Source organism: Herpailurus yagouaroundi, unplaced genomic scaffold (genome assembly GCF_014898765.1).
Source record: "Herpailurus yagouaroundi ecotype Mexico unplaced genomic scaffold, PumYag 67700, whole genome shotgun sequence".
Lineage (NCBI taxonomy): Eukaryota > Metazoa > Chordata > Mammalia > Carnivora > Felidae > Herpailurus > Herpailurus yagouaroundi.
Window position 1 is genome coordinate 8,021,069 of NW_024420499.1, and position 20,878 is coordinate 8,041,946.

Sequence of the window (20,878 nt, forward strand, 5' to 3'; positions counted from 1 at the left end):
GTCTCAGGAATGAGCAAAGCAAACAATACAAAACTTTGGGAGCAAATATTCAACAACACACGTGCATGAAATGCAAAGTGATTTTGTCCCCTGTGTTGAAAAGAAGTTTCTCGAGGCATTCATGGAAGAAATGTGATTCTATACTTCAAGTAACTAGGCTAGCTTTTTATGGCTAGTTAGCCTAGTGGTAAAATTTGCTGTAGTTATCATCTCAGTAGTAAAATTTTTAAGTCTCAAAATACCTTTCTGAGTGTCACTTAATTAAGTGCTCAATATTTAGGCCTTTATTTCTAGACAGTATCTTGAAATAAAGCAGCCATGATTCTATTTAAACTGACAGCTGCATAAGCATCTATTTGTATGTTTTCTGCATCTTGCGGCTTTAACCTACTGTAATAACCAACTTTGAGTGTGATTATTATCTGCTAGGTGGTTTACATATATTATCCTTAATCCTAGCAACGTAGGGGCACCTGGGTGGCTCAGTCGGTAAAGCATCCAACTTCGGCTCAGGTCACCACCTCATGTTTCCTGGGTTCAAGCCCCGCACCAGGCTCTGTGCTGACAGCTCAGACCCTGGAGCCTGCTTCAGATTCTGTGTCTCCTTTGCTCTCTGCCCCTCCCCAACTCGCACTCTGTCTCCCTCTCTCTCAAAAATCAATACACATTAAAAAAGTTTTTTAAATTACAAAAAAAAGAAGAAAACAATCCCAGCAACATAAGTATCTCCATCTTACAGATGCAGAAACTGAGACTCAGTAAAGTTACAGAACCTGATCAAGGGTACAAAGCTATTGTGTGCTAAATCCAGAATTTGACACCCGTTCTTGACTATGATGCCTGTGCTTTTTGTAGTACACCATATTGTCTCTGAATAGCATATAAGTAAGATGTATGTAGACTGCTTGGCACTTAGTGGGAGCTCAACAAAAATTAATTTTAGTGTCCCTTAAAACTATCACATAAATATAAGCTTACATCCTTAACAGAAAGTAGGATAAAAGTGATCTAAATAGGAACTGCCTTATTAAAGAGTACTCTTCAATTTCAAATCATTCATGCAAACGAATCTCATTTGGAAGAGACAAAGTTAAACTTTTGCATTTAGATAGCCAATTGAAACTTAAGGACTTTAAAATTTACCAAATCCTTATTCTTCATTTTTATTAGACTTTAAAACATAATTTCATTCTAATCAATGACTTATCAACCAGGAGAGATACACTTGCTCCTTTAATCAATATTAAAATCTAAGAATCGCAGCATTTTAGAGCTGGAAGGGATCTTAAGAGTTCATCTCCTTCGCTTTTGTCTCTGCACACTCTGCCAATTTGGCCTCCACCTCCTAACTCTATACTATCATTTGGCTAGTGAGTAACTTGTACAAGGTCACAAAGCTGCTAGGGGCAAAGAAGGGACTAAAAGAACTCCAATCTCCTGAGTTCCAGTTCAGTGCTCTTTCCATTTTACCACCCAACCCATGCAAGTGCTCTCTAGGGAGGGCCAAACCCACCGCTTTAAGAAAAACACAAAACCTCTAGTACTGAAATAAGCAGATTCATCTCTCCAGTGACTCCTTAAAAGGCTAATCCTATCATCTAGCCTTTACTGAAAAGGATGGTGTATTAAAACTCTTTACAGGCGTTAGTTCATTTCATCCTCAAGGCAAACCTGTGGGAGTAGTTTTTCTTAGTTCTTTCCCTTTTGATTGATGAGGGAACACAGACTCGAAAGACTTCAAATAAGTTGCCCAAGGTCACGGGACTAGTTAGCAATGGAGCCGGAATTTAACCAAGGTCTGACTTGGGGCCCAGCTCTCGAACAACTATGATATACTGCTATTTTGTGTCTCTTCCTTTTTCTCCATTTTTTTTTTTTCTCTTTGTCCTTTGGGGCTTCGGATCATACATACACTGTCACTACCTAATCACAAATAGGGAGAAGGTTTCTGGAAGAATCACCCAACAGGGAAAAACTGTAACCCACACCATCTCTACAAATTGAAGACCCACCTGGACTATTTTTCCCAAAGTCTAGGCCTTTGCTATCCTCATCCACAAAGCTCTTTTTTTTTTTTTCAGTAACATTAATCACCTGTTTGGCCACTCAATAACCGAAATCCGACGTTTCAAAGGCAAACGAAAGCACTGATACCGACAGTTGCTTGGGACCCGAGACCCCGGGGCAGAGAAGAGCCCCCAAACTGGGCAAAGTTTCCACCCAAACTGCAATGAGGTTAACAGGGCACAGTAACACAATCTCGTGTACTTGATACTAGGAAACAGGGAGAGAAAAACTGGGAGAGAGGAGGGCAAAACCTGCCTCCGGCCTGAGGCTGTTAAACAGGAAAAAGAGTGAGGAAGGGATTTCCAGGCCGCCTGCACTCCAGTCATTTCAAAGCCAATGCCCACCACCAAAGCAGCCAACGCAAGGCACCCTTGTGGAACACCAGGAAAAGGTGACCCAAGGAGCCCAAACAGTCCTTCTCGACTTGCCAGCCTCCGCACTCCGTTGGTCTTACCCTTTTCCACCAGACAGGCACATTCTGAAGGATTTTTTTTCGCCCCACTCCCCAGGCAGGGTGAGATCTCGGGAAGGAGTGGACCCTGCCTCACTTGGTAGGGACAGAAAGGGCACTCGTTTTCCCAGCGATGCAAGGGGATAGGGGAAAGACAGCACCGAGCAAAATAAGAGGAAAAAAAAAACAAAAACAACTGGCCTCGGAGGGGGGTTGATGGGGCGCAATGTAGTAGCTGCACTCACCCGGGTGAGACATGGGGATGACCTCATTGCGGGTCCCCGGGAAGTTAAAGATGACGGCTCCAGACGCCCCTCTCTCGTAAGCCAGATGGATCTTGTCTGCGAAGGTGCAGCCCCCGCCGCGCTGGATGAGGGCCAACCAAGAGACCTGCACGGCGCTTCCCCAGTCCCCCGGGACCGTGGGCACCGTGAAATTCGTGTGCGGGTTACAGGCGTTGAGCGCCCCCGGCCCGTCGGGCGGCACCAGGACCCCGGCCACGGGTTCGAGCGGCGAATCCTGGCCGTACACGCCCTCCTCGCTCAGCTCCCACACCGTGCGGTTCACTCCGGTGTGCGGAACCCGCCAGGACACGTTGAGGTACGCGGTCCACACAGCCTCGGCCCCCCGGGAGCCGGGGGCTTGGGGACTCAGAGCAAGCAGGAAGCACCACGCCAGCAATCGGGAAAAGCCGCAGCCACCACGGCACAAGACCCCGGCCCCGGGCGGCAGCCCCATGACGCGCGCTCTGCGGTTCCCGAAGGGCCCCTGGCACGCGCCCTCCTGGCTCTCGGCGGGACCCGGCCGGGCCCAGGTGCGCTCCAGGTGGGAAGGAGGCGGAGAGGGGCCGGCACGCGCCGGAGCTAGGTGGGAGCCGCGAGGCACGTAGCGTCGGCGAAGGGGCTGCAGCAGATGCAGCTCTTCGCAGCTCCGGTCCTCGCCGCTACTGCTGCGGCCGCGTCGGGCTCTGGGGCTTTAGCTGGAAGCTCCGCCCAGAGGACTGGGGGTAGAGGTGGCTGGGAGGGAGGAAAGGACACTGCGGGATCCGCCTCTTAAAAGGGTAACAGGATGGGCAGGCTAGTTAGAGTAGGCTCTGAGGCTGTGTGGCCAGGTGTGTCGCGTCGCGTTCTAAAAAATGGACAGGCCAGGAACTATATACCATCTGCGACCGTAAAAGCTCTCCAGTAGGAGAGCCCATTTGGGGTTGCAAGAATAGGTTTTTCACTCCAAACATTTGCCTAAAGGCCTTTTCTGGCTTAAGGTGCCAGAATGTGAAAGTACTTCTAGAAAGCGCGAATCAGAAGGGTCTGAGTTGTAGTCAAGGGAATTCGGGTGGGTGGGTGGTGTCCGGAGAGGGGGCAGGCAGGCTGTTTATTGATTCTCTAGAGGGGGAGGGGCAGGAAAAGCGCATTGTTACTTTTTTTTTTTTTTTTAAAGCTTTCTCCTTTCGTGCTCCAGACAAGCGTCATACTGGGTATTTCCTTCTGACGCTTACCTCGTGCTAAATAGACTGCATCAGAAGCCCCTTCTGAAAGTAATCTTAGTCCTCAGAAAAGAATTACCGTTTTCACACACATCAAAACTAAGTCTCTTCTCTCGTCTTCCACAAACAGGTTTACTCGAATCTATACATCTGCGCCATTCCTGACCTTAGCTATATAATCTTTGCCCGTTTCCCACCAACTGAAGGGAGCCTGACTCACCTTGGTGATTCATGCATGGCATATTGCATTATGATTCCTCCTTACTTTAAGTGAACAATTTTTATCTGCCCTGTCAATTACTGCATTTAAGAGGTGCTTAAGAAATATGCATTGGACAAAAGTGAATTAATACACCTGTTGTATAACAGTTATGGATAACTTTTTACCTTGGGGAAGTTACTTCTCTGTGACTCAGTTTCCTTATCATCTGTAAAATGGGGATAGTAATATCACCTACCTCATAAAGTTGTTCAGACGATTAAATGAGTTCATACATGTAAAGCACTTAGAACAGTGCTTAGCACAGTGTAAAAAATATATCTGTTAAATACTATTATTAGTAAACAGGGTCAGGGACCCCATACCTTGTAAATAATCTTAAAGTTGTCACTTTGAGATAATAATCAGAGACAGTGATGTTCAGGATTTTCAGTTTTAGCTACATTTTCAGTTCAAAGAGACAATTCACTTTATCCAGCCCAGCATTTGTTAAATTCCCAGTCACACTCCCCTCCGTCCCTGGCCCAACATTTACTTAATCAATATTATTCCCAAAGATTAAGCAATGGGACAATTTTTCACTTGATACTCTCATGGCTTGAGACAAACCTAAGGGAAAATTCACACCATAACTAAACAGCACTAGAATCCAAATTAAATGGGCAAATCTGTGAAACATGAACCCTATTATACTAAAAGGAACATAAGAGATCAAAGTGGGTATGTGAGGCCAACAGCATGACACCCCCAACTACGGATGATGTTTATCTCTGAGATAAAAATTACCTACAGAAAAAGGAAAGGGTAGAATCGACCATCTCTAAGAAATAGTACAATTCTAGAAATTGTCTGAATTTGTTGAAGAACACACAAAATTCAATAACGATTACCTGTGTGGCAATCGACTATGTTGTACTTTAAAGAAACAATGTGTTTAAAATTAAAGAGATCTTTGGGGCACCTGGGTGGCTCAGTGGGTTAAGCATCGGACTTCGGCTCAGGTCATGATCTCATGATTGGTGAGTTCGAGCCATGATTGGTGAGCTTCGGATTCTGTGTCTCCCTCTCTTTCTGTTTCTCCCACGCTAGCACTCTGTCTCTCTCTCTCTCTCTCTCAAAAATAAATAAAGATTAAAAAAAATAAAGAGATCTTTTATAAGGCATCTACAAAAATGAAGTTTGGAGAGACATTTGTTAATATTCATTCTTAAACAAGTATTTCTTGCACATCTACTATATGCCAGCCCTCAACTAAGCACTGGGGTAAAAAGGAAAAAAGGCAAATAAGACATTAACTCTGCTCTCAAAAAATTCATAAATTAGTTTCAATGGGACAAACAAGCAAACTTATTATTGCAGTATAGAGAGCTATATGTGTATAGTGTGAGTGCTGTGACAGAGGTGTGCACAGGGCAGTAACGGGTAATAGAGAAGAGGAACCTAACCCAGGCTGGGAAGTAAGGAAAAGCTGCCCACAGGAGGTGACACCTGTCCATGCTGAGTTTGAGAGGGTTAGCCTTCCTAGGCAGAAAACAATACAAGGGAATGCGCTGGGGCATGAAACTGAAAATGTTGGGAGACAAAATGTACTACAGGTTCTATAAACACAAAATGGTTGGAACCCAAGAGTACAAGACACAAAGTTCTATGGGTGCACAGAGGTCAGTTCTCGAGAGTCCTTTCATCAAAGCTGAGGAGTTTGGACTTTATCCAAAAGCAGGGAGTAATACAATCAGGGTTTACACATGGAGTAATATAATCAGCTCTGAATTTTAGAGATCATTATGGCTCCTCTGTGGATAATAGACTGGAGGGGACAAGATGAGAAGGAGTGGGCCAAGATAGAAGATTTTCAGGAGTGCTCCAGGTGAGAGAAGAAGCTGGCCCAGCCTAGACAGGTAGCAGAGATAAAGAGAGGTGGACAGATTGGAAATTTATGTTGGAGGATAAAAGAGAGGGAAGAGTTAGGGTTTGCTCTGAGGTTTTTGGCTTGGAAGGCTGGATGACATTCAGTCAGGATGATGGCTTTATTTATTTTTTTAAAGTTTATTTATTTTGAGAGAGAAAAAAAGAGAGCACGAGTGGGGGAGGGGTGTAGAGAGAGAGAGAGAATCCCAAGCAGGCTCCACAGGGTCAGTGCAGAGCCCAAAGCGGGGCTTGAACTCACGAACCATTGAGATCATGGCCTGAGCCAAAGTCGGAAGCTTAAACAGACTGAGCCACCCAGGCACCCCAGAGGAGGGGTGTAAATGGGCAGAAGCGGGTGGAAGAGAGATGAGCTCAGTATAGATACGTTGATCTTGAGTTGCCTATGATGTAACTAGGTAGAACCCTCCGGTGGGCAGTTGGATTTTCTGATTATTGAACACCTACCAAGTGCAAGCCACTGGAGAGGCGTAGGTATACAGAGACAAAAAAAAAAAAAGTCCCTACCCTCAATGAGTTCACAGTTTAGTAGGAAAGTCAGAGAGGTAGACGATAACAGTACAGTTTAATAACTGTTATGACTGAGAAAAACGTAGGGTGCTATGGCAACATGGGTGTGGCTGAGTCTTTAAGAACAAATAGAGTTAATCAAGCAAAAGGGAGTAAGTATATTCAGGAATAGGCAATAATATATTACATGAAAACACCAGGAGCATTCAGGGAACTAACATTAAATAGTTAAGTATGGCTGGGATGCAAGTTGCAAAGGGAGAGCCAGGGAAAGTGAAGCTGGACAAGTAGGCTGTGCCAGAATATGAAGAGTTTAGAAAATTGTGTTAAAGAGTATGGATTCAACACATATGTGCATACAGGCACACACACACATAAAGTAAATATGGCAAAATGATAGCAATTGTTGAGTCTAGATGGTGGGTCTATAGGTACTCACTGTACTCTTTTTTTCAACTTCTCTCTATTTTTTAATTTTTAATTTTTTTGTTTTTAGAGACAGCATGCATGAGTGGTTGAGAGGGGCAGAGGGAGAGAGCTAGAATCTTTTTTTTTAATGTTTATTTATTTTTGAGAGAGAGGTTGCAAGCATCAGCAGAGAAGAGGCAGAGAGAGAGGGAGACAGAGCATCCAAAGCAAGCTCTGTGCTGATAGCAGAGAGCCTGATGCGGGGCTCAAACCCACGAACTGGGAGATCATAACCTGAGCTGAAGTTGGATGCTTAACCAACCGAGCCACCCAGACGCCAGAGAGAGAGAGAGAGAGAGAGAGAGAGAGAGAGAGAGAGAAGAATCTTAAGCAGGCTCCATGCTCAGCGTGGAGCCCGACACAGGGCTTGACCTCAGGACCCTGGAACCATGACCTGAGCCAAAGTCAAGAGCTGGACACTCAACCAGCTGAACCACCCAGGTGCCCCTTGTCTCTATGTTTTAAGCATTTTGTAATGATGTTTTAAACTGTGAATTTATATTGAAGTCAGTGGAACAAATAAATGATTATTATGATACCTAGGCTCAAATAGATCATCTGGATTGTATGAAGACAAGACAGGAGGCAGAAAGACTAGTGAGGAAGCTAACATCTGCAGCACTATTCTGGAGGTCTAGCCCAGTTGTGGAGATGGAGATATCACACTATTATAGCTTAAAGACATGTAACTGTTAAAATCATCCTATGAACTCCCCTTGCTATGAGTCCATCCTCGTCAAGCAACCTTCTTATTATCAGCTAGCTCCCCATGTAAATATGCCTATAGGGAGATAATGCACTGATCAGCAAACACTAGTATCTGGTCCACTTGGAAGTTATACTTCTCATTATAAATTAATCAGTTGGCATTCTGGCATGGATATTGGTCTCTTGTGAATTTGGTTAAATGTGAGTCAGTCCCCAAGAGCCCAGTCTCTAGTTATACTACCAATCAAATCTCAAAACCTACAAAGCTAAGAACCAGACTGCATATCATGACTGCATCAAAGTCCTTCCACTCTGTGGAGACTTGTCTGGGTAACTCTGTGGCTTTCCCCAATAATATCCCTCTGTCTGTGATTTCTTTTCAAACTGCAACAGAGCCTTCCTCCTATGAATAAGACCTGTTGATCAGGAGCATCAGCATCAGCAGGGAGCTTGTGAGAAATGAAGAATTTTGGGTCCCACTCCAGACCTGCTGAGTCAGAACCTGCATTTTAACAAGATCTGCAGATGATTTGTACACATGCACACAAGTTTCAGAAGCCCTGGGGCAAACTAGGGTATTGCTGATGGGTAGCCAGCACTCAGGCTCTGCTTGAACACTCCCAGTGTCAGAGTTTACTACCTCACAGAACATCGCATCCTGAATAGTACTACATTTTGCTTGTTGGAAAGTTCATGAAAGTGTAGTTTGACTTTGCTTCAGTCCTTCCACTTCCTCCTACCCAGCTCCTGCAAGCCCGGGTCCCTAGAGTTTCCTTGCTACTCATGGCTATATTGCCACTGCACCAGGACGTTTGCTTTGAGCAATTTTCCTGTACCAAACTTCACCTTATTCCCAACCCTCCAACCAAATGGACTAGCCATAGAAGTATTCCCTAGAAGTCCTACTGTCCGTAAGGCTAAATAACAGCTACTGCTCATTGAGCATTCGCTATGTACTGTACATGCACTATCTCATTTAATTTTTTTTTAATTTTTAATGTTTATTTTTAACAGAGAGAGAGAGACAGAGCATGAGTGGGGGAGGGGCAGAGAGAGAGGGAGAGACAGAATCTGAAAGCAGCTTCAGGCTCTGAGCTGTCAGCACAGAGCCTGATGCGGGGCTCAAACTCACGGACTGCGAGATCATGACCTGAGCTGAAGTCGGAAGCTTAATCGACTGAACCACCCAGGTGCCCCTATTATCTCATTTAATTTTCACAATCATCCACTATTATCCCCGTTTTCAGAAGAGCAGACCGGCTCAGAGAGAATTTACAACCTGATTGAGGTCATATAACTAGTAACAGAATCAGGATTCCAATGTAGTCCTGACTGTAAGTGTTAATAGCTGATAATGACTCCGTATCTTCCTTTTGGAGAGTGGCTTTCGCACTTTAACATGGCCTTATACCAAAATAAGTTCAAGTGAAATGTTTCTCATATGCATTTCAGGCACTGTAACCAGTGAGGGAGACACACTTGGGCCAGGAACCTTTTGGGATTTCTCAAATCCTACCACTAAGGCTAACCCTGCTAAATATTTGTATCAGCAGTAGTGAGCCAAAAGGTGCCTTGAGCAGTGTGCCATCTAAATAATGAACTAATAAGCAGAGAAGCATCATGCAGAAGCAACATCAGGGCACCATTGTGACCAATTATGTTTCCAATCACCCTGAGTTTCTGCAGAGGTGCAGAGATGGACAACAGCATTCAGCCTTTAATATGTCTGCAAGAAATGAGACATCAAGGGGCGCCTGGGTGGCGCAGTCGGTTAAGCGTCCGACTTCAACCAGGTCACGATCTCACGGTCCGTGAGTTCGAGCCCCGCGTCGGGCTCTGGGCTGATGGCTCAGAGCCTGGAGCCTGTTTCCGATTCTGTGTCTCCCTCTCTCTCTGCCCCTCGCCCGTTCATGCTCTGTCTCTCTCTGTCCCAAAAATAAATAAACGTTGAAAAAAAAATTAAAAAAAAAAAAGAAATGAGACATCACATCTGGCTTCTTACCATTAAATAAATGGCAAAGCACCATCTGGGACAAATAGTGTCTTGACAACTAAGCAATGTCGTGGCTACACAGCTCATAATATAGGTGTAGAAAATGTGTAGAGAGGGGATGGCAACAATTTTCTGCTCCAGGCAGCTGTTTTGTGGATAGCAAGAGGGAATTGATGGGGGTGTGGAGAGAGTGAGCAGCCAAACAAAGCAAAAGCCCACAATGTGATGGTGCAGCATACTTTCAAATAACATCATTTCTGAGTGCAGGTAAACTTCAGTCAACTCAAGTGGGTATGCAACTATTAGAAAACAGGGGATCGTTGTTAAACCAAGCTTTCCTGCACTCAAAGACAAGACAGAATTTCAAAGAAGTGATCTCCAAGAGTGGGTATGCTCTCTCTGAAACAGTCTTCTCACGTCCATAACATTAATAGCTACCCCTTTTTAATTAAAAAAAAATGTTTATTTCAGGCAAAAACCTCTTTGATCTTGGCCACAGCAACTTCTTACTCAACACGTCTCCAGAGGCAAGGGAAACAAAAGCAAAAATGAACTATTGAGACCTGATCAAAATAAAAACCTTCTGCACAGAGAAGGAAACAATCAACAAAACTAAAAGGCAACTGACGGAATGGGAGAAGATATTTGCAAATGACATATCAGAATCAGATAAAGGGTTGGTATCCAAAATCTGTAAAGAACTTATCAAACTCAACACCAAAAAAACCCAATTCAGTGAAGAAATGGGCAAAAGACATGAATAGACACTTCTCCAAAGAAGACATCCAAATGGCCAACCGACACATGAAAAGATGCTCAGCATCACTCATCATCAAGGAAATACAAATCAAAACCACAATGAGATAACACCTTACACCTGTCAGAATGGCTAACATTAACAACTCAGGCAACAACAGATGTTAGCAAGGATGCAGAGAAACAGGATCTCTTTTGCATTGCTGGAGGGAATGCAAGCTGGTGCAGCCACTCTGGAAAACAGTAGGGAGGTTCCTCAAAAAATTAAAAATAGAACTGCCCTGCGACCCAGCCATTGCACTACTTGGTGTTTATCCCAGGATACAGGTATGCTGTTTCAAAGGGACACATGCACCCCAATGTTTATAGCAGCACTATCAAAAATAGCAAAAGTGTGGAAAGAGCCCAAATGTCCATCGATGGATGAATGGATAAAGAAGATGTGGTATATATATGCAATGGAGTATTACTCAGCAATCAAAAAGAATGAAATCTTGCCATTTGCAACTACGTGGTTGGAACTAGAGGATATTATGCTAAGCGAAATTAGTCAGTCTGAGAAAGACAAATATATGACTTCACTCATATGAGGACTTTAAGACACAGAACAGATGAACATAAGGGAAGGGAAGCAAAAATAATATAAAAACAGGGAGGGGGACAAAACATAAGAGACTCTTAAATATGGAGAACAGAGGGTTACTGGAGGGGTTGTGGGAGGGGGGATGGGCTAAATGGGTAAGGGGCATTAAGGAATCTACCCTTGAAATCATTGTTGCACTATATGCTAACTAATTTGGATGTAAATTTAAAAAATAAAATTAAAAAAATTAAAAAAAAACAACAAAGGAAAAAAGATAAATAAAACATTAAATAAATAAATATAAAAAATTACCAAAAAGTTTATTTATTTATTTAGAGAGAGAGAGAGACGGAGAGAGATGGAGAGGGGGAGAGAGAGAGAGAGAGAGAGAGAGAGAGAGAGAGAGAATCCTAAGCAGGCTCCATGCTGTCAGTGCGGAGCCTGATGCAGAGCTCAAACCCACGAACCATGAGATCATGACCTGAGCCAAAACCAAGAGTCAGACGCTTAGCAGACTAAGCCACCCAGGAGCCCCCATAAGGATAGCCCTCACCTATCCTTGAGAACCTACTATAGGCCAGGTACTTCTACCTATGAGATAAGTATATGCTACATCATACAGAAGAAGAAACTGAGGATCAGGTTAAGTAACTTACTGAGGTCACCCATGGTAACCATATGGCAGAATTGGAATTTGACCCATCTTAAATGAAATCTACACTTGTTCTGGGGTGCCTGGGTGGCTCAGTCAGTTAAGCGTCCGACTTCAGCTCAGGTAATGTTTAATAAACATTAAAAAAAACCACTACACTTGTCCTATTATACCACATTCCACTCTATTCAATAGTACTTTCAAAAATAATGGTAGGAAGGCAACATATTTATTGCAAACCTACTATGTGCCAGATACTTTACATGCATGAATTATATATATCAGTCAACTCTTACAACAGGTAATAAAATCCTATTATAATTCCCTTTTTTTTTCAGATGAGGAAAATGAGGCTCAGAAAAGTAAAGTATCTTGCCAAAGGTCATACAACCAGTATGTGGCAGAGTTGGAATTCACAGTAGGAGTATGACTCCAAATTCTATGCCATTTTCACTCTCCTATACAACCTCTCCACTTACATAGTAAGGAAATTATGACAGGGTGCAAAGAATGGGTGTTTTACAGTACATCCAGTAACATATTTTAGCATTCTACAAAGCCCCTCACCAGAGGGCCCAGATTTCCTGCTTTGCAGCCTCCAAATTCCTAAACAGATTATGAAAGTGCATTTAGTCAAGTGCTTCATCATCATTTATAAATGATTACATCTTCAGGTGAGCACTCTCACTCCCATGAGTGTGTGGCGAGCAGTGCCTGAACACGTGTGTGTTATGTGCAGAAAGGGTGTTTTATGTCCGTGGATGAAAATGAGTACAGAAAGGAATTGTATTGATGGATGACAATGCAGAAAATTTGTACTAAATTGTGTCAATTTGGTTGCTACTGGGGATTAGATTAGCTATCGAGTTTGGGGAGATGATTGAGGAGATCCCAGATTGCTAAAGAGGAACAAGAGTGGGGAAGGGCCCAAGATATGGGGAACAGGAATGGCATTGGCAGAACATTGGGCAGGGCCAGTGCTGGGGGGAAATGATGGACATGGCACGATTGATTTTTACCTTCCCTCCACTGCCGGCATCAGGACAGCCTACTTGGGAAACTCATCTGGTCTCAGGCAGTCTCCTCTCTTTCCTTTTCAGGTTTCTAGTAAGATGAAGATTCCAAAAGAATTAAATCTGTGACCACAAGAGATTTATGTATATGCTATTGAAAGAAAGAAAAGTAATTACTTGGGGAAAATGAGCGAGAACAATGTTTTTAATGAATTTGCCCTACAGATATGAAACCATGTGAGATTTAGTTCCAATCCATTAATGCTACTCAGTAGACTAGATCCACAGAGCACCCCACTCCAGCCTCTGCTGTTATTTTTTTTTAATTTTTAATGTTTATTTATTTTTGAGAGAGAGAGAGAGAGACAAAGTGCGAGTGGGGGAGGGGCAGAGAAAGAGGGAGAAACAGAATCCGAAACAGTCTCCAGGCTGTGAGCTGTCAGCACAGAGCCTGATGCGGGGCTCGAACCCACAAGACATGAGATCATGACCTAAGCTGAAGTCGGGCGCTCAACCAACTGAGCCACCCAGGCGCCCATCTCCTATTAGTTTTAGATTTACTTTTGGCTGGATATTTGACACGGAGGAAGTTTCTCTTTCTTCTTCTTTTTTAAAATGTTTATTTATTTATTTTGAGAGAGAGAAAGAGAGCACATGCAAAAGTTGGGGAGGGGCAGAGAGAGAGGGAGAGAATTCCAAGCAGGCTCCACACTGTCAGTGCAGAGCCTGATGCAGGGCTCAAACTCACAAACTGTGAGATCACAAACTGTAAGCCACCCAGGCACCCCAGTTTCTCTTTCTTCTTGCTCAACTATAAAATGGGGAAAATAATAATGAAAAATTATATAGCTATATTCTGAACCACTTAATGTTCCCTCAAATTAAAGCCTAACAACTCAAATAGTATATCTGAAGAAGTATCTATGATCTTGCCACTGCCTAGCACAAATGATAGAAGAGCTATAGAGGAGGGTGGGCCTGGCAGGCATAGATCAGATCAGTTTACTAAATTAGGGAGGAGTTGAGTTCTTAAAAATGTACATGGACAATGGGTATTTTTTTTAACCTACAGACAGAATGGGGTTAATTTTAATTTTAATTTTTTATAAGTGTTTTTTTAGAGTGAGCATGTAAGTTGGGGAGGGGCAGAGAGAGAGAGAGAGAGAGAGAGAATCCCAAGCAGTCTCAGCTCTGTCAGCGCAGAGCCCGAAGTGGGGCTCATGAACCGTAGATCATGACCTGAGCTGAAGTCAGATGCTTAACCATCTGAGCCACCCAGCTGCCCCAGGGGTTCATTTTTAATGGGAACATAATTTGATAATTCCTAGTAAAGCTAGGATTTCTGAAAAGCAGTTTAAGAATAAACATACTTGTATTAGAGTGCGTAATCACAATCACCTACTGAGGCCAAGGCTTGCCCTTTAGAAGCTCAGGTCTGCCCAAGTGTGGGCAAAGGCAGCCATTGTATTCCAAGGGGCAAAGTCACAAATTCACAGCTGCCAGCTATATGCATTAGGATTAGCCACAACTGGCCAGGGCTCAAAACTGATCAATAACATGTAGTAAACAAGTATTTGGCATTAAGTGACCAGGTGCTGTCACATAGTTGAGACAGCTGAAATCAGCTGGCTTACCACTTGTAATTCGCACAGTAATTAAGTTTTGTCACACCAGAATTAGATAAGTGTTATGGTTATATTGGTCATAGGAAACAGGCAAGGGGCAAGCAGGCCTTCAACAAAAGGGTATTTTGTGGCTACAAAAATTACTTTGGTTTGACTTCATCACAAATCATGCAATGTAAAGGCATAGGAACTTTAATGAGGAAAAATACTAAGGGGAACATCCAAAGGAAAAAAAGTGTCCCGATCCACGGAACCACAGCACACTCTGGAATCTATAAAATCACTTCTCCCTTAGCTGACAAACCTTCAAATAGCAGGGGGTAGGTACACTTTTTTCTAAGTTGTCTCTGTGTAACTTTGGGTGCAGATAGCGTCAGTATACTTCATGTTCTTCATAGCAAACTAGTTCAGATGCAGAAGTCAGTGACTGCTTAATATTCTGGATGTTGTCAACTCTGGAGCCACAGAAAGCCTTTCACCAGAGGCAATGAAGTGGCTCAACAATGTTTGCTCTTTGGGAGAGAAGAGAAAAAAAAAAGAGCAGAAATTGAAAGCCTGAAGCTCTTGTGTGTTTGAAGAAGAGGCTCATCAAGTTTACCTTCAATAATCCCACCAAGTTCATTAAATGCCTTTGTTTTTCTTAGGTGAGGATAGTTGAGGTGTTTAGGGACCTGATGAGAGCATACGTTTGGGCCCTACATGGTGTTTACAGCATAGCACTCTGCTGGTTTTTGGACCTTCTATTTGGTTAGATTCAAGGCAAGATGAAAACTTCACACGTTTCAAGAAGGCTATCTTATATCAGTGCTTTCAATTACGTCCCTTATAGGCATTTTCAGCAAACGTTTTCAAAGTTTCAAGACAGAGGCCATAGTTAAAAAAAAAAAAAGAAAAAGAAAAAAGAAAAAGAAAAAACAGAAGTGTATTTATAATGCCTGCTGTTATTCCATTTTCTTTTTCACAGAATCTTACCCCTGTCACTGAAAATTGTGTTAGGTAGCAGTGAGCAAAGAAGAAGCAGACTTTCTGGGGGGAAAAGTGCTAGACTAATTCTACCTGATCACTTCAATCTGTATACAAATTTAGGAATAAAACATTTTTACTAACCTTTACCCTCTGGGCTGTCTGACATACAAAATTGTAAGCAGTTAGTGACATCGGGCATGCAGGAATTATAATTTTCTCCTTTGGAATTTCAGTAATTTAAAAGAAAATTCCCCTGTTCTGTAATTTATTCATTAGAATAATAAACTTAGAGCTTCTAATATCTGCAAAGTCTTATGATAGTTGCTGGGGGAGATAAAAAATCAATGTTGGGGCACCTGGGTGGCTCAGTTGGTTGAGCATCTGACTTTGGCCCAGGTCATGATCTTGTGGTTTGTGAGTTCAAGCCTCGCATCGTGCTCTGTGCTGACAGCGCAGAGCCTGGAGCCTGCTTTGGATTCTGTGTCTCCGTCTCTCTCTGCCCCTCCCTTGCTCGTGCTTTCTCTCTCTCTCTCTCTCTCTCTCTCTCTCTCTCTCTCTCAGAAGTAAAATAAAAACATTAAAAAAAGGATCAATGCAACATGATCCCTCCATTAAGTATGCCAGTCTACCGGGGGTATATTGTAGCAAGAAAAATTTTGTGGGCCCTCTGTTTGTTTTTGCCTACATGCATCTGGATTATTAGCCAATACAATCTTTAATTGAAAGCTTAGTCCAATCTCAATCGTCTACTAATGGAGAAGTAATATTGATTTTCTCTTAGACTATTGTAAATAGCTTTCTAATTGACCTCCTTGCTTTTTGTCTCTCCCCCGCCTGCAGATCATCCTTCATATTAACTGCCATATTACACTTATGAAAACATAGCTACGATTATGTCACTTCTCATTGCATATTGAATAAAATATAAATTTCTAAACTTGGAAGGATAGCCCCTCCACAATCTAGGTCCATATGACCACTCCTTCCTTTATGCCTCCACTGTATCTGACATATGCCTGTGTTATATATAGCATCTTTTATACCCTGCTGCATTTATTTACCTGCATACCTATCACCTCCATCAGAGACTGAGTTCCTTGAGAGGAGGAGCCACATATTTTTCTTCTTTGTAGCCCCAGCTCTTAGCCTGGCACATTACAGTACATTTGAAGAACAAGTAAATAGATGGCCGGAGCTAAAGGGCAGGTTGGCTGGCTGGTATAAATTTTTCTCATTGTTTTTGTGAAGGTGTAATTTACATGCAGTAACATTCACCCTTTTTAGTGTACAGTTCTGTAATTTTTGACAGACATACAGTTGTGTAGCCACTACCACCATCAGGACATAGAACAGTTCCATCACCCCCCAAATTCCCTTGTGTTATGCCTTTATAGTCAAACCCTGCCCCCCACCCTTACCCTAGTAACCCTTAGTCTGTTTTCTGTCCCTATGGTTTCGCTTTTTCCAGAATGTCAGATAAATGGAGTCATTCAGTATGTAGCTTTTTGTGTCTAACTTCCTTCACTTAGCAAAATGCATTTCAAATTTGTCCATGTTACTGTGTTGGCATGACAGTTACACAAAAGGGTGGTCAGAGAGATGGGTGCTGTAAGGGGGTTCAAAGTTCTGTGTGAGTACAAAGGCAGGAATGTTTGATTCTGACTCAAGGAATTAGAGGAGATTTCATGGAGAAAGTAACATCTAAGCAGGGCCTTAAGGGATAGATGGTGAGGGAAGAGATTTCAGCAATGGATATAGTAGGGACAAAAGCTCGAAGTCAGGAAAGAGCAGAATGGATTTAGAAAACATTGTTTCAGTTTGGTTAGAGCACAAGAGAAGGAGTGGGAGAGCAGAAAATGTAGGTTAGGGCTTTATTGACCTTGAATATATATTTAGGAATTTGGTCTTGATTTTGTTAGGCAGTAGTCTGTCATTGCAGGTTTTTGATTCAAACTCTTCTTTGAAGGGAGTAGTAGTTCTGCTGACAAATAATTATGCTGCCCCGCCAGAGCTGAAGTAGACTGGTCTCTGTCAGGGTGAGTATACAACAGTGACTCTTAGAACAGGGCAACAAACGGTATCCAAATATATCTAAAGCATACCAAAAATATAAAATATCTGCACTACCGGTACTTGCTAGAAAATGTATTCATCAAATGACTGAATCCAATACCTACAAAAAGCTCTTATCTCTCTATTCATTTGTATTCTCTCAATTCTCTCTATAGTCAAGGTATCAAAAAGCCAAGTATAGTTCCTGGATCCCATTTTCCTAGTTCTCCACAGGAGTACTTGCCAAGGAATTTGGATGTTTTCTTATGACATTAAAAAACAATGTCTTCACAGGGGTAAGAATTAATGTTAGGGCTTCTATCTTATCCAATAAACAAGTCCCAACTTAACAGCATTAGTTTCTTTTATAAAACCTCATTACCCACCAATGTCACTCAAATTTCTACATAAAAAGAACCCCTTCGTATTTTGGATGCTTTTTCTCTGAGACAAGAACAGACATCTGACCAAAGAGGAAATGGCAAATAAGTGCATGAAAAGATGTTCAACATCGTTAGCCATTAGGGAAATGCAATTAAAACCACATGTGATATCACAGTGTGCCTACCAGAATGGCTTAAGAAAAAGTGGTGACACCAAAGGTGACGATGAGGATGTGGAGAAACGGGATCACATATACACATACATTGTTGATGGGAATGTAAAATGGTACAGCCAATCTGGAAAACAGTCTGGCAGTGTCTCATAAAAATAAACATGCAACTACCATATGACTCAGCAATTCCAGTCATGAGCCTTGACCTCAGATCAATGAAAAATTATGTTCACTAAAACCTGAATACAAATGTTTATAGCAGCTTAATTCATAATTGCCCCAAACTGGAAACAACCCAGGTGTTCTTCAATAGATGAATGGTTAAGCTGTGGTACATCCATACCATGGACTACTACTCACTAATAAAAAGGAATGAACTATGACTATATGGGACAATCTGGATGAATCTCCAGAGAATTATACTGAGTTAAAAAAAAAAAAGGCCAATCCTAAAGGCTACGTACAGTGTGATTCCATTTATATAATGTTTTGGGGATGAAAAAATTATAATAATGGAGAACAGATTAGTGGTTGCCCAGAGTAAAAGAGAGGGTATGGGATAGAGGTGCATGTGGCTATAAAAGGGCAATATGCGGGAGCCTGTAGTGATGCAATTATTCTGAATCTTGACTGTGGCCATGGCACGTGAACCCACACATGTGATAAAATCACATAGCACATGCAAATGAGAGCATTAAAAGTAGTAAAATCCAAATAGGGTGAGTGGATTGTATCAAGGTCAATTTATTTATTTATTATTTATTTATTTTTATTTTTAAAATTTAAATCCAAGTTAGTTAACATATAGTGTAATAATGATTTCAGGAGTAGAATTTGGTGATTCATCACTTACATGTAACACCCAGTGCTCATCCCAGCAAGTGCCATACTTAATGCCCATCACCCAAGTAGCCCATGCCCTCACCCACCTCCCCTCCAGCAACCCTCAGTTTCTTCTCTGTATTTAAGAGTCACTTATGGTTTGCTTCCCTCTCTGTTTTTATATTATTTTTCCTTCCCTTCCCCTATGTTCATCTGTTGTGTTTCTTAAATTCCAAATATGAGTGAACTCATATGATATTTATCTTTCTCTGACTGACTTATTTCGATTAGCATAATAGACTCTAGTTCCATCCATGTTGTTGCAAATGGCAGGATTTCATTCTTTTTGATTCTGGGTAATATTCCATTGTGTATATATATACCACATCTTCTTTATCCATTTGACAGCCAATGGACATTTGAGCTCTTTCCATAATTTGGCTTTAATGTCAATTTCCTGATTGCTATATTGTACTATATATAGTTATTTAAGATAATACTATTGGGGGAAACTGGGTGAATGGTATATGATATCTCTGTTCCTTAAAACTGCATGTGAATTCACAATTATCTCAAAATAAAAAGTTTTTTAAAGGGAGGAATAGTGTTGGTTATAGAAATGTATGATATATTACTTTAATTAAATTTAGGAAATTATTTTTGTTTTCTTTTTGCCAAGGAATTTGGATGTTTTCTTATGACATTAAAAAACAACTATGCTAAGCGAAATTAGAGAAAGACAAATATCATATGACTTCATTCATATGTGGAATTTAAAATACAAAAAAGATGAACATAAAGAAAGGGAAGCAAAAATAATATAAAAACAGGGAGGGGACAAAACATAAGAGACTCTTAAATACAGACAACTGAGAAATTGCTGGAGGGGTTTTGGGTAGGGGAAATGGGCTAAATGGGCAAGGGGCATTAAGGAGGACACTTGGGATGAGCACTGGGTGTTATATGCAGGGGATGAATCACTGGATTCTACTCCTGAAATCATTATTGTACCAAATGCTAACTAATTTGAATGTAAATTAATATATATTATATTTTATATATATTATATATATAAAAGTACCAGAGAATATCGTCCATGCTACTGAATTTCTAATGTGTGGAATTACAAAATTTTAATATCCCAATACATTTTTGACATCTGGAATTCATGTCCCATTTGCACAAATTTTATTTATTTATTTATTTATTTATTTAGGGACAGAGAGAGACAGAGCATGAACGGGGGAGGGGCAGAGAGAGAGGGAGACACAGAATTGGAAACAGGCTCCAGGCTCTGAGCCATCAGCCCAGAGCCTGACGCGGGGCTCGAACTCACGGACCGCGAGATCGTGACCTGGCTGAAGTCGGACGCTTAACCGACTGCGCCACCCAGGCACCCCATGCACAAATTATATTTAATGCAATACGATATCAACTTACATTTAAGTCTACTGAAAAATTAATGTGGATAAGGAATGCCTAACCTAGAAGACTTTTCTCATTCCACATCGCCCCACCCACCAAAGTCTCCTCAGAATTACCAACAACTAAAACTGGAGAAAGAAATTACCATCATGGAAGTGTACATACACATATCTTTTACATGGTAATCTTAATTACCCTCTGCATCCCCTTAGTCAAGCACTGTCAGAGCTGTACGACTCACTATTTATAGCCTTTTACCCATTGCCAGTGAGCTTCCATACCTACTACTCCACTAATAGCCCAGCTTTTGATACTTATAGTCCCTTTATTTATTTTTTCTTTTTATTTATATATGAAATTTATTGTAAAATTGGTTTCCATACAACACCCAGCGCTCATCCCAAAAGGTGCCCTCCTCAATACCCATCACCCACCCTCTCCTCCCTCCCACCCCCCATCAACCCTCAGTTTGCTCTCAGTTCTCAACAGTCTCTTATGCTTTGGCTCTCTCCCACTCTAACCTCTTTTTTTTTTTTCCTTCCCCTCCCCCATGGGTTCCTGTTAAGTTTCTCAGGATCCACATAAGAGTGAAACCATATGGT

General features: G+C 41.9%; 1 protein-coding gene across 2 annotated transcripts in view; it reads right to left on the minus strand.

The window, feature by feature from the left end:
- RNF128 (ring finger protein 128) overlaps positions 1–20,878 on the minus strand; it is a 107,323-nt gene that overhangs the window by 56,116 nt on the left and 30,329 nt on the right. Inside the window, exon 1 of one of the 2 annotated variants that reach the window (XM_040468375.1) lies at positions 2,764–3,489. The exons of the other annotated variant lie outside the window; for it this stretch is intronic. Coding sequence (XP_040324309.1) covers positions 2,764–3,256 — 493 coding nt within the window. The 5' untranslated portion in view covers positions 3,257–3,489. Of the gene's footprint in view, positions 1–2,763; positions 3,490–20,878 lie in introns of those variants that run through there. 2 annotated transcript variants of the gene reach the window in all.